This window comes from Cygnus olor, chromosome 4 (assembly GCF_009769625.2).
Source record: "Cygnus olor isolate bCygOlo1 chromosome 4, bCygOlo1.pri.v2, whole genome shotgun sequence".
In the NCBI taxonomy this organism is placed as follows: Eukaryota; Metazoa; Chordata; class Aves; order Anseriformes; family Anatidae; genus Cygnus; species Cygnus olor.
Window position 1 is genome coordinate 36,551,073 of NC_049172.1, and position 13,812 is coordinate 36,564,884.

At 36.6% G+C, this 13,812-nt stretch overlaps 1 protein-coding gene across 10 annotated transcripts in view; it reads left to right on the plus strand.

Moving 5' to 3' along the window:
- Positions 1-13,812, plus strand: part of INPP4B (inositol polyphosphate-4-phosphatase type II B) — a 347,812-nt gene that overhangs the window by 208,265 nt on the left and 125,735 nt on the right. For all 10 annotated transcript variants that reach the window (XR_005819226.1, XM_040554780.1, XM_040554781.1 and 7 more), the window contains 2 exons: positions 1,945-2,049; positions 7,057-7,165. Coding sequence is in view for 9 of the 10 variants with exons in the window: in XM_040554780.1 (XP_040410714.1) it covers positions 1,945-2,049; positions 7,057-7,165 (214 nt within the window). In the remaining variant the exon portion in view is untranslated. The remainder of the gene's footprint in view (positions 1-1,944; positions 2,050-7,056; positions 7,166-13,812) is intronic.

The window sequence follows — 13,812 nt, forward strand, 5'->3', positions numbered from 1 at the left end:
GAGCCATTTCCATTGTATTTTCTTTCCTTTTCCTTTGAGGTGTGGGAGTGAGAGCGGTTGTGGTGGAGTTCAGCTGCCCAGCATAGTGAAACAACCATAATTATTTAGAAAAAACAACCATCCAAACAAAACATCCCACAAACCTGAAAATGAGTTTTATCACATGGGTGATACTGGCAAATGTGGATGGAAATCTCTAATTCCACTGCATAGGTTTCTCATACCTGGGTAAACAGAGTTACTAATAGCAGTGGATTTTACTCACACGTTACTGGCACTGGAGCGGAAGGGTTTCTTGCTTCACAGGTATTCCCTGAAAAGAGGTGTAACAAGACTCAGCAATACTGTGTGTGTTCTACTTCAGCTCAGGACAGAAGTGTACTCCATGACGTGCAGGCTCTTTTCTACTCCCTCCTACACTTTTTTTGCTTGTCCCTTTTAATCGTCTCTCATCTCACTCTCTTTTTAGTCCGTCAGTGTTTCCTTGTCTCAGATGGTTATCATCCCTCAGACTTTGACCCTGGTCTCAGCTGAATTCTCATAAATCATCTGCTCCCATTCTGTTTTCTTCCCTAATAATTTGTCTCCTCACCTGGGCTACTCCATTTTGTTTGTGACACAATTCACGTTCCCTTCACTGCTCATAATTTGGTCCTCCTGTGCTTTCCTGATGCATGTTTTCTCATTCCTATTCATCCTCATGAATTACTCCTGTTTTCAACCTGTACCTGAGTTTCCCTATCAAATCTAAATATAATTGACTCCTTACCAATCGCTTTTCTCATTACCTTTGCTTCAATTCTCCATTCAAATTATTATTACTTGAAGTTGCTAACCTTAGATAGCAGCCTCCACAGGCCTACAACTATTTTAGGTGAAGTACCTGGCTTGGCTTTGTGTAAGTTTGGTAGTACCTCTGTAGCCTTGGTCTGGGGGGTCATTGGTGCTGTCTGGCAATATGGTTTGCAATGGAAGGCTAAAGCAGTTGTCTTGGAATTTATGGCACTTTCAGTAGATAATGTCTTGCAAATTTTGACTGAGTAAATCAAAAAAGAATTTCAAAAAAATTTTTTAACCTTCCCCCTCATTCCACAAGAAGAAGAAAAACTTTTTGAGAGAGACCATGGGGGTAGAGGAGAGAATCCTATCTGAATCAGAGAAATTTTAGTCCAAACAATTAGCAGATGGCTAAATGACAGGATACTGACAAAATGGTCTAAGTTAGTTATGCTACCTAAGTGAGAAGGTAGGATCACCTTTCTTTCTTCATCTACACCCTTTTGCTTTATGTATATATGCCCTATCAAATATCTCCCCAAAAAATATTTTATTAGTCAGATTTTAATTGTATTCCTATATGCCTATAATTATATTCCTATACAATAGAGTTGCTCATAAACTCACACTTTTGAAGTATATAGCCAGATATTTTTTTTGGAGCTTTGTGCTTCTTGTGGTGCTGGATTTTTTAGAATAAAAATAATTTACAGCTTTCCTTAAACCAGTTTACTTTGAACTTTCCAGGAAAAGTATGTAGCCCAGTCAACATATTTTTGTTTTAAGAAACAAAGGTTATTCAGTGAAAATATAGTGCCATCATAGTTCTGCACCCCTGTGTTTATTGAACAGAATAAACGTAATACCCATTAACTGTGGCAATGTTTCCAGCAGGCTGCAGACCTACTTCAGACAGCAGGGAAAAAACGTCTATCACCTAGAATAAAAAATTAGATTGTTCTGTGAATTAAAAGCTGTTTTGTTGCATGCAGTATGGATACATGCTGAGACCCAGTTAGTGAACCATTCTTCTCCTAATATACAATTACACATTAAAAGTAAATTAAGGAAGGCTGCTAACGTACAAGTATTGTCCTCACATTAAAAAAACGACAAAACATCTGCTGGGTGCTTAAGATAATGATTCTTTAAACTTTTGTTTTTCAGGTTCTTCCTTCAAATCAAGCTGTAGCAAAGGAGAAAAAACATTGGAATTCATCCCAATAAATCTCCATTTGCAAAGAATGCACGTGCATAGTCCTCGATTGAAAGGTAAAGCATGTTCTGCAGAGAAATCCTCTGAGTATGAGAAAGTATACTGTGAAATACAATTAAACTTACAGCTGAGAGAGGCAGTTTCCATTTTAGCCCTTTCAAAGATATAAGTATCTTAACTTACATATCTGGTTTCAAGAATCATCATCAGATGGACATAAAGTTTTCAAATGAAACGTTACAACCACAGTAGGTCTGAAAGTTATGCTGTTTGTAGAGTTGAATCTTGGTCTTCTTTAACTTTTCACTTACTTGAAGGATACTGGCAGCAGTGTTATAAAATTTCATGGATAGAGCATAAAGATGCTTCAGAAAAAAAAGCACAGAAAATAGTAGTAGTAGTAAGTTGATTTTTTTGGTAAATTTATGTGCTATTTAGACTTCAGATGAGTTTGGAATAATGCTGAGAAGGAAATAATTTCACAGGAAATACTTTGACTTAAAAACAAAACAAAGGAGATTAGTTTCGTGTTTTTTTGGCTAACCACTGAATTTTCTATGGTATTAGCTTGTCTAAGATTTCTGAAACATGGCTTGATATAGAAAGTTCCTTATATGACTAGATGGTTGCTTTTTTCTTTTTAAAAAAATTAAGTTTCCAAATTCAGTATTTAATAACTTATACTCCTGTAGATATTCAGTGTTTAAATTTCTCACTTTATTTTTTTAATGGGCCCTACAAGCTCTGCAAGTGGACATTTCCTGTCTTTGTTTTGTGTCCCAATCTGGAACCTGCCCATTTTCGCTCATGGTTTGATTTCATTCTCTCAGGTTTGTGCACCTGCTTCTACACCCCAAACTTCCTGTTTTGGAAATTGCTTTGGAAATATTTCTAGAGCAACTGAGTATGTACTGTCCTTAGAGGACAACCCTGAAGTAAATCATGTAAACAAAGAAATGACCAGCTAGCCCTTCCCTCACTTTTCTCTACAAATTCTGAAATCTGCACCCACACATACTGCTGTTTGAAATGGATGAGAAGTTATAAAAACCGAGAAATCAGGTCCTGTGTTTCAGCTATGCAAGCAATTTGTCTTGGCTTCTGAAGCCACAAACTTTGGATACTGACTGCAGATCTTGGAAAACTAAGGAGTGGTTAACTAAATTTCTTTTGAATTCTTTATTAATAAGTTCCAAGGAGTTTGTGCTCTTTTTGTTTTGATGACACTTAAAACAAATAAGCAAATGCAGAATATATGTGCATTGAAATACATTTGTAACCCTATGCATAGTTCAAAATATTATCATGTAACAGTGCAGAACTAATACTGTCATGTTTCACACTGACATGCTGCACAATGTTCAGTAAGATTCACGGCTTCTAGGGTATTGACTTAATTTTTCGCTGTGATCCATAGTGCCAATAGTAGTGTAAAAGCCAATCTTACCTGTCTTGTTTCTAAGGTGTTTTTTTCACTGTGCCACCAGAGATAATGGTAGAGCACATTAAATTTTCTCCCAGAGATTGCCTGGATGAACTCACCAGCCTAGGTGATGTAAGTAGCATGGTTCCACTAAGGACAATGTAACTTCTAAACTTAATATATCCTATTTCTCAGGAAGCTTAAATGAACCCAGTGCTGCTTGTGTCTAAATCAGCTTTTTCAGTGATACCCTATGTCACATAAGCATTTGCTTAGTCTTAAAATGCAAATATCTTACTAATTGTGCTGAAAATAGAGAATTTACATCTTCTGGAAAGAGGGAATCATTTTCTGTAATGTCATTTTCTGTCATTCAGTAACTATAACAAAAAAAGTTTATGAAGATGAATGTACTTGTCTTTAGTTGGATAAATGATTTCTGTATCTATTACTCAATGTCCTGTCTGTTTAATTTATTGAAATAAGTTTCATTTTATGAGCACCAAAAAGCTACATCTTCTATTAGATGTATACTTATAATCTGATATTGTAGCAATTGCTGGTCATTCTGTCATAAGCAGCACTTTGATGTCAAGTTGCTCTTTCTCAACATGTGCTATGCTTGCCATATATCAAAGGGCAACCGGAGTATAACAGGGAAACTGAAGGGAAAAATAGAAAAGCCTACAAATATTCATAGGGATTGTGATTAAAGAAGCTGATGAGCAACAGTGTTGTCATTTACCCTTACGCTGTCAGATACTTTCAGTTTGTGAATGCAAGATAGGTTTTAATGACATCTGTCATATGTATACATATGGATGTGTTCTTTGTTCAATGTGTCAAGTAACAGGTTTGTTTTTATTGAACTGTGATTCAGGTTATTATATGGTACTGATGTGAAATGGAAAATGCCTGTGCATCTAACCTTCCAGTAGGAACAGCTTTGAGAAAAATACTGTTTCTTTATGGAATAACTTCATCCCTATCCGTTTGATAAACATTGCATTTTTCTCTGTTCATCGTACTACAGAAGTTAAATTTATATATTGTCATAGCTTTGCTTTTGCCCCTGTTTATACAATAAGCACACTTGTTTAAAATGAAGAGATTTTCATTTTGCTTCTATGTCAGTGCAAGACAATGATGGCCTCCTGTGAAGGTGAGCAGGTTGGTTCAAGTTCTAGGTTGAGCTGTGCTTGGCATAAAAATCCCTTTAGTCTTTATATTGACTGGGTAAAGCTCAGGTTTATGGAACTGTGTTGCTGTGGTTGTCACCATGTTGCACCTGGTTTATTCAGGAAGGAGTGCTGAGCAGGAAGTGCTGAATGGTGAAGGGACTGTTTTTTGGCAACTGTATAACCAGTGTTAGTGTTTCACTTGTGTAAGTAGGAGGTGCATGTACCTTTTGAGTCAGAATAATTAGAGTGAAATGCTTTATTTCAAGGTCAGTTTTCTTGTATTCTGATGCCTTTTTTCTCCTTCAAATTATGAACTAATTATTTGAGGGAGGGCTCATTCTCCCCTTCTTTTCCCCCTTTCTTTTGTATTAATTATTAATTTTTGTGGAGCATGCTGACAATACGGCACAGCTCCTACTACTCTCAGCTGCATTTTAAGCTTTGTCTCCACTGTGGAGTGTTGTCAGTGATAGTCTGTTCTTGACATGGGTAATGGTTATGAGTTACTGGAACATTTCTGTACCAGCACACTCATGCTGACACTGTTTGTCCTTCATGAGGAGCTGCATTGATGTGTAAGTGGAGCACATCACAAGGAATTCCTCCCAAGCCTTGCAGTACTTTCCAGTATAGCATGCTCTGGAAGGTGAGAGAGAGACAGCCCTGTGCCCGTCACCAGGGTCATAGTTGTTTTCTTTTTTGCTGCCCTCACTCTCCATTGTTCTCTTGCATGCAGGAGGTGCTCAGCTGGTCTGGGTATGTTTGGATCTGAAACAGTTGCTCTTCGTGCAAGGAAGGCCCCAGGCTGAATGAAAGTTGCCTTCTGGGTAAATCCCCTGGGATAGCTGTAAACAGCACCACTATTTTTAAGACAAAGTCAGCAAAAGCAGCAGGATTTAGTCTTGTATACGTTTTCCTATAGTTTTATGAGTTATCTGGAAACATATCTGGATGCCACTGTCCAGTTAATCTGACGAGTTTCTCTCATTTTAGTCTCAAACCGCTGTTGTTTTAAGCGATAGAACTATTGTCAGCAGCGGAGGTCTAGTAGCAGAAGATTGTGTTATGGATAAACTTGCTGAAGACCTGAAAGAATGGGCTGTTTACGAATCTTGAGGCTCACATGAGGCTAATGAAATTATGTTGCTTCTCCTCAAGTGGGAATTGAAGAGCCACCAATTCATTAGAGTTCAAATCAATTTGAGCAAATATGCTTTGAGATTCAGCTCTGAAAGTAAAATGTAGTTCATTAGCTGTGAATCGTTTGTACAGTGTTCTTGCTTCTAGGGATATTTATCATCAGAATGCAATAAAAGCTCTATTTTAGGGGAGGATGAGATTTTAATTTACATGGAAAGCTTCCTTGATGAATAAAACAACTCTCTCTCAATTAAAAAAATCCTGTTTCCTTTAGAAGAACATCTTAAAAATGCCTCAGTTTGACCTGTATTTTTATAATTCCAGTGAGCACAACATAGGTGCTGCTTAATGCAGATGGAAATTCTACACAAGTAAATTTAAACTTTTGACAGAGTGATTGTGGTTTTGGGTGTAACTGTCTCCGTTTCTGTACTGACAATCACAAGCACAAAATGAGAGGCCGTTTTTAAAAAGATGTTCAATCTCCAGTTCTGTAAGCAGATGTCCATAGAAAATATCCATCATGCATGTCATTGCGCACAGATTAACAACAGTTTGTCACATCAGCAAGAACTTCAATAGCATAGTTTATTTCCCATTTTGGTAACCTTTCAGTTGAAAATAAGCGACTTGTTCTGTGTTTATAATCATATATAGAAAGTAAATATATGTGGTAGAGAAGGGCTCTTCAACTTAGCTTTAAGCAGGTAGTCATACCTGAAGGCAGAAGCTAAACAAATTCAAACTAGCAATGAAGTGGAAACTTTTACTAGTCAGGAGCCCCTTCTCTGGGAGTGCAAGGAATTCATTGTCACCTAAAGTCTTTAAATCAACTTAAGAAAAAAAAAATGCCCTCACTCAACCAGAAGACATTAGCTTGATGCAGTAATCATTAGCTGCAATTCTGTAACTTGTATTATTCAAGTAGTCAGACTACGTCATCATAATGGTTTCTTAACTCTAAAATGCATGAATCAGTGTGTTTCAGTATGATTTCAAGTTAAATAATGAAAGAAGTAATAAAGTGAAATACACAAAGGACCAATTTACTTTACAACTTTGTAAACCTCAGAGCTAGAGTATTTTTCTACATTGTGGCATATAATAGATGTAGTAATAAGTCAGGTAAACTTTCTGAGGTGTGCAAGTGTAAAAATATTAACTAGCTCCTGGGCCTTCTTGAGACTGATTCTCAATTATTCCTTGAAAATAATGAAGACTTGTTCTCCTAATGTCTTGTAGAGTAGCATTGCTATAGCATTGCCATGTTTTGGGCATAGGTGCATACAAATCTCTGTGCTTGTCTCTTCCTGTTTCAGATGCTTTGTATGATGTAATCACCGTGGGAGCCCCAGCAGCACATTTCCAGGGGTTTAAGAATGGTGGTCTCCGAAAACTGCTGAGTAAATTTGAGGCAGAAAGGCGAAAGTAAGTATTTCTGTAATAGCTAGGAAAAGATCATTAAAGCTGCATTATAATATTAGGAGCTCGTTGAGTTACAGAACAGTTTCCCCCTGCTGGATGCATGGAAGATGAAAATCTAGTACGACTGGACAATGATTCATTCATAAAATAACTTCATCTTCCCTGCTTTGCTAGACGGCAAAATTGAAGCAAAATTTACTTGTAATGCCAAGATTTATTTTGGACATGAACACACAATTGTGAAGTTTTCTTCCCATATTTCAGGAAGCCTGAGGAGTACCTATACTTGAAAACATGCTCCTCAGAATGAGTGATCTCTTCTGTAATACTTGTGACCAAGTAGGAAGCAGCTATAGACAACTTTTCAATTAAAAAAAAATGGTTTGCAGTGGCATCTTCATTTTTGACAACCCTGGGCATGTCTGCAAAAAAATCTTTCCAGCTTGACAAGCTGTCACTGGTAGCACCCATAGTTGTAACTGCTCTGCACTTGGACAAACTGTGCCACACTGTACAATCAATGGCACAGCATTTGAAAGGAGGTACATGTGTATGCTAATCTAAATCGTCACAATTCTTCATAGAAAATTAATTTCATTCGATTCATATTTGGTGTTCCAAAATATTTAATAGATACCATATCATAAGGAATGAAAGGATAAATTATAAAAATCTACTGCTAACTTTGAAGTTGGCTAGAAGCGAAGTTGACTGCAAGTTGACATTACTGTTAAAAAAAAAAAAAACACCAGCAGATGCATTTGCTTTGAAAACTGTAATGAAAACTGTATTTTTTAATTTTATTTTACTGTTTTGCACTGCATGGGCATAAAAACCTTATTCTGTGGCCACTTCTGGTGACAAAACTTGCCAATGAAATATAAATACTGTTTATCATTAGAGACCTGTGGATGGACTTTGTGTTGACAGTAGGTACCTAATCTCCTGCCAGCAGACTGGTGCAGGCAGCCTTATTACCGTGAACAGGAGGCCTATAAATTTCCTGCTTCCTTACGAAGAAAATGTCTGAAGACTTTTCATGAAGTATCTGTTTTCAGTGTTTCAAAATAATCTCCAAAGCTCTATTCATCTGATGCGTTAAATACAAACATCATATTTAAGTACTATTTCAACTATTTTAATAAGATGGATAAGAACCCACTCTTTATTATCTTTTATTAAAAGCGATTAAAGTTCTAAATAACATGAAGAATTCTGCAGTTCTAGCCCTCAAAATATTCAGCTTTCAGAAAATGAACCGTCTCTCACTTGCGTTGTCTTGGAACTTATCCACACTGACAGAATATGATTTCCCAAACTGGAGGATAGCTGCGAGGTAAACTTGAAATGATTATCTGTGATTTATGTTAATTGGAGAAAAAAAGGGAAAATGCCTCGTAGCAAAGAGTCATAGTCTTTATTGAGGTCTTTCTGGAAAAGACCTGCAGCATCTCTTAGGAATGAATAGCCAATGCCCTTGTTTCATAGTTGCCTGTAACAGGAGAGAAGAACATTGGCTAGACCTTTGGATCCAGTGCAGTGTTAAGTGTCAAAAGGCTAGGATGGCAATGGGTACTCATTGCAGCACAGCTTCTTCTCGTTTATATTCATTCATCTTGATTTCACTGACCTAAACTATATAGATCTCTGAGTTCATAGAGGATTGTGTTCAGGAGCAGGTTTTATTAAGGCATTTCATACCTATTTCAGAGTGCCTACACATCCTCATATATTTGCCCTGCTTCTGAGACTTTTCTGCATCTCTCAGAAGCACCTCTATTTTGGTGACTTTCAAGGACATCAGACTGGACTGTTATTCTGGCAGTCCAGTTTTCTTTGTTTCTCTCTTCCCCTGGAAGAGCAAAAGTCTGTCTTTAGGACTAGCAAGGGAAACTCTGTCGCTATCCTTTCAGATGATTTGTAGGAAAAACAAAAAACTGGAATCAGGATAACAGACTTAAGTTTGAGCACTGACAATAGGGGACTGCAGTTTTTAGTGAATCACTTACCACTCCTTAAGAAAAGGTTGCTCAGTGTATGAATTCCCACGAAGTAGAAAGAAGGGAACCTCCAGAAGTCATCTTCTCTTCTGTTGCTGAGAAGAGTTTCAAGGAAATTCCACACTTTTTTTGGTCTTGAGTTGGAAGAACTTGGGTGGGTCAAAAGATCGGAGAAAGCATGCTCTGAACGGGATCTCACTTCTTTGAAAATTCAGGAGTGGAAGTGCTTTAAATAGGTACTTGAAAGGGCTGTTCTCATTCTTACCATGGAGAAATTTCTTTTGCTATGGCAATGACAACTTTATTTTATGTGCACCTGTTTATTTAACTGCATGAGGATGCTTTGAGGACACTTGGCATTTCTGGGGGCAGCTTTTACAATTTAAATTTTCTGTTTTACAATTGGAGCAGCTCTTCTGAAGCTTTGGTTGAAGGAAGAAATGACACCTTGAGATATCAATCAGAATATGAAATGAGCAGGAAAAAAAAATGCAGATTTAGCTGCCATTTCCTCTAGGCTAACTGAGCTAAAGACCTGGAGAAAGATGTGGGAAGAGATTATTTCTCAATCCAGTCCCGGTAGCTTTCAAGACATCATTATCGATGCATATGACAGAATGTCTTGCATGCATTTGACCTTCAGGCTGATTAGTAGAACAGTTTACTGAAATATTCAACAGTGTCAGCATATCACAAAATATTCCTTGCTCAAACCTGTGCTTGTGGAATTAACAGACAAGAGGAAGTGTTAACTGGTAGCAAGGTTATATCTCACTTCGCAAGATGTAATTGCATTTGCAGTTGCCAAACCAAAACAACAATTAAACATATGTTTCATGAAAGTTTATCAGAGGAATGTGTAATAAGTATATTGTTTGAAGATGTGTGGCATATTTTCTATGACATGGAATATAGATTTTTGTACAGACCAAAGAGGGGAAGTTTTTGTAATATTTATTAAAAACGCAGTATATTTACTTAACTTTCTTTTGCTTATCCCCAAGCAAGTAATCCTAAAAAGTAAAAATAAATTGAAAAACATGGTCTTGAGTAAGAGATGAAACAAGTTTTTCAAGTAAAAAACAGCACTTGGCCATATATGATCTGAAGTGAGGCGCATTGCTTTACAACCCATTCATAATCTTTACAGTTCTTCATCTGCAGCAAAGTGGCAAATAAACTGCCTCAGCACTACAAACATCAAGCATGTCTATAAGGCATAACTGTATTGTGTTTGTCCCTGTAGTAGCTAGTAGTGAACTTCACAAGAACTTCATAAGTAAGAAAAAAGATGCTTTTCTTAATCGTTTAGGCATGGCGCCATTTAAATAACTGAAATATGCTGATTAAAGTATGTCAAATCATTGCAGAGTAATGCAATTAATTATATGTGTATGAAATACATTTATCCTATTTTTTTCATTATACGATATTGGTTCTTATTACTTACTTTCTTCCTTATTTGTACCTAAAAGAGAAAATAAATCAGTTTTTCAGATTCAGTCTTCTGTTGGCCTGCTAGTATAGATTACTTCTCCAACCAGCAAATGAAAGAGCTCATCTTCTCATCAGTCTAGATGGCACAGCAAATCTTTATTTGTAGAGTTCAGTTGTGCAGGTAGGCATTCTGTAAGTTATACCCATATTATGCCTCACTGTTTTAAGTGTTCATAAATCACTTTCAAGCTACTCTAATAGCTGTTTTATCTTATTTTCTTAAACTTATAATTACAAGCATTTTAATGCCCAAGTACTAATCATCAGGAAGAACAGAGGTGTCCCAGAAGCTGCACTAGATTTTATGATTCACTATTGTTTTTTAATACCATTTTTAGCAGATCCTTTAAAAAGCGGGTTTTTTAAAAAGAATCCTGCTTTAAATTAGTGCAAACTTCAAGCTAAGAGAGTACTGGAAGGTTGATTTTTTTGTGTGTGTGTGGGGGGGGTGGGAATCATCATTATTTGATTTGAGTATGAATTTTCTAAAAGGCCCCTTTTTCATTTGATAAGGCCTAGATCTTTGGTCAAGGTGTGAGGTATGCTTCTTCATTAGCATACTCATTAACAGAGGTTTTATTAAAACTGAGATCTTCAGGGTTCCTATACCTGATTTTCATATTTTTCACCTATTTCTATTCTATGAGGAATCTGAAACGGTACTGTTTCAAGGAAAAGCATAGACATGTTGAAACAATAATGATTTGTGTTTGATGTGATTGGAACCTTAATTCTACAGGGAGATCACAGACTGTTATGCAGAGTACTTTTCACAGAGACGTTCTTTGCTCACTCTCTCTCTTTTCATGTGTGCGTGTATGTCTATAATTATATATATATGTATATATATATGAGAGAGAGACAGACTTCATGGAAATGAATGTTTTTTGACAGACCATAAAATCAATGTTTAAGGTTGTTGGAAGTTTTACTGAGAAACTGCCACAGTTTGTGTGCTATTTATTGATATAAAAATCTCATCACAGTATTTTTCAGCCACTGGGCTCTCTAGACAAAATTGCCTGAAGCTTTTCCTTAAACAAGCCTGAAAGAAAGGTTACTGGGACTGGCAAAGAAAGGGAAGAAGGGGTTTAGGGGTGCTTCACATACAAAGGTTAGAAAGGATCGTCCTTTGGAGAACAAGAAACTATTTCTTCTGTGTGGGCTGCAGGAGTGATGAGAAGAAAGTCTATCCATGACTTTGCCAACCTTTCTCTGTGTAATGAAAGAGTAGGGCAGCACTTCTACATTTTAAACAATTTAGGGGTATGTGTTGTCTTCCTGATGTAATGTACACCTCAGCAGGCTGCCAGGAAATGGTTAAATTGAAAGGTGTCATTTACCCTCAGTTTTGTGGTAAGGCATGAAAGCTTGTCTCATCTGCTAAGAACCTTGCTCAGTTACTCTGGATGAGCTTCTCCCCTATGTTAAAGGTTACTTGCATCTTTCCACCAATGCAAAGATACCCAAAAATTAATTTGAAGAACTACAGAAGGCTTTCCATAGGCATTCAAGCTTCCTGGGGTGAGTCTTTCTAGGAAGACTCTTTGCCACTATGGCATCCATTATAACTAGGTCAATGTGGGGCAGATGGAGGGCATCCTGACTTTTGTCGTTACTAGAACTCATGTCCCATTGCCAGTTGAAGATATTGATGTAGTGTTTCTCCAAGAGTCAGCTAGGAATTAAGAGGCAATAGAAGAAAATCAAGAGAAGCTCTATGCATACAACCTAGATCATCACTTCAAGATGGGGATTCAGACTTCATAAGTAAAGATGAATTAGAACCAGTAATATATCTTCATTTTCCTTAGTATTCAAAACAAATTTCAGTTTTCAAAGGAATCTTAGAAATTATAAAAATCCATTGGAACATCTGACTTCTCCTGTTTTCAAACTCTCAGCCCTGATCACATAGCTTGGTTTTATTTCCTGATATGGTGAATTGTCCTGTTTTTTATGTAATCAACTGGCTTTTGATCATAACTTTCCACTTCATACAGGATACGTGAGATCCTTTAAAAACAAGCCACTGTGCTGGTAGTTTCAGTAACATACATAAGCTCAACATTACCTGGGAAGAGGTTTTTTTTTTTTATGTTCCTTAACTGTATTCTGGATATTGATGTCTGCAGTTTTTACTGTGAAAAATGTAAGGTCAAATGTTCATTGTTAAAAAGATTTTAACCCAGTCCCAGATGGTGACAATTTAACTCAGTTACACAAATGACTTAGTTAACAGCAGGAGTAGAGTTACTCTGAGTGTCATTAAAAAATTAGATGTTTAGCATATTGCAATATTTATTCTCAGACAAAAACTTTGTTAACTTAAAGTTAAAATTGCAGATTTAGTCAATATAGTCCTTATCCAATTACATAATATTGTTATTAAAGCAATTCTAAAACTTAAGTGACCACTGACACTCGTGTGTGTAGTTAATGATGGTGCCAAGATGCAGAAGTCATTTTCTGTGCTAAGTGAAACCTCTGAAACTTAACCCAGAAGACGTTGTTATAGACTTTCAAAAGATACATAATCAATAATATATATATCAAGGATAGTTTTTCATTGTGTTGCTGATTTCCTGCACTGGGCCTACCCATGTGTCTTTTACCTAATGCAGAAGTTTCTTCTTACCTGTTATTCCTTTCATCTGGTTTCTACATTAGAACACCTGTAGAAGGTTTCTCTGTATTCTGTGTGTATTCTATGGGCAGCAGCTTCTTTCAAGTAGTATTACTGATGTGCATTAACTATATCTAGCAGCAAGGTCTAATAGTACTTATTTATAAGGAGGCTCATTTCAGAGAATTGGAAGCATAAATGCCTTTTCATGAATGGTAAGGCCACAGAAAATCTCAGGCTAATCTTAGATGCAACAGTGTTGAGAAACAGCAATTATAAACGTCAGATATCCCCCCAAGCATGTTGTACCTGAAAAACAATAGCTCACTTTCTCTGGACTTGTACTCAAAAAAAAAAAAAAAAAAAAAAAAAAAAGGTACCTTCAAGTTCTTAAAAGAAACTGAATGTTTGGAGTTGTTTTGTGTTTTCCGGGGCTCGGGGGAAAGGTTAAAATTAGCTAAATCATGAGGCTTGGTAGGAAATTTTATTCTAAAGAAAGATTAATTATCTCTTCACAATTTCCTTTA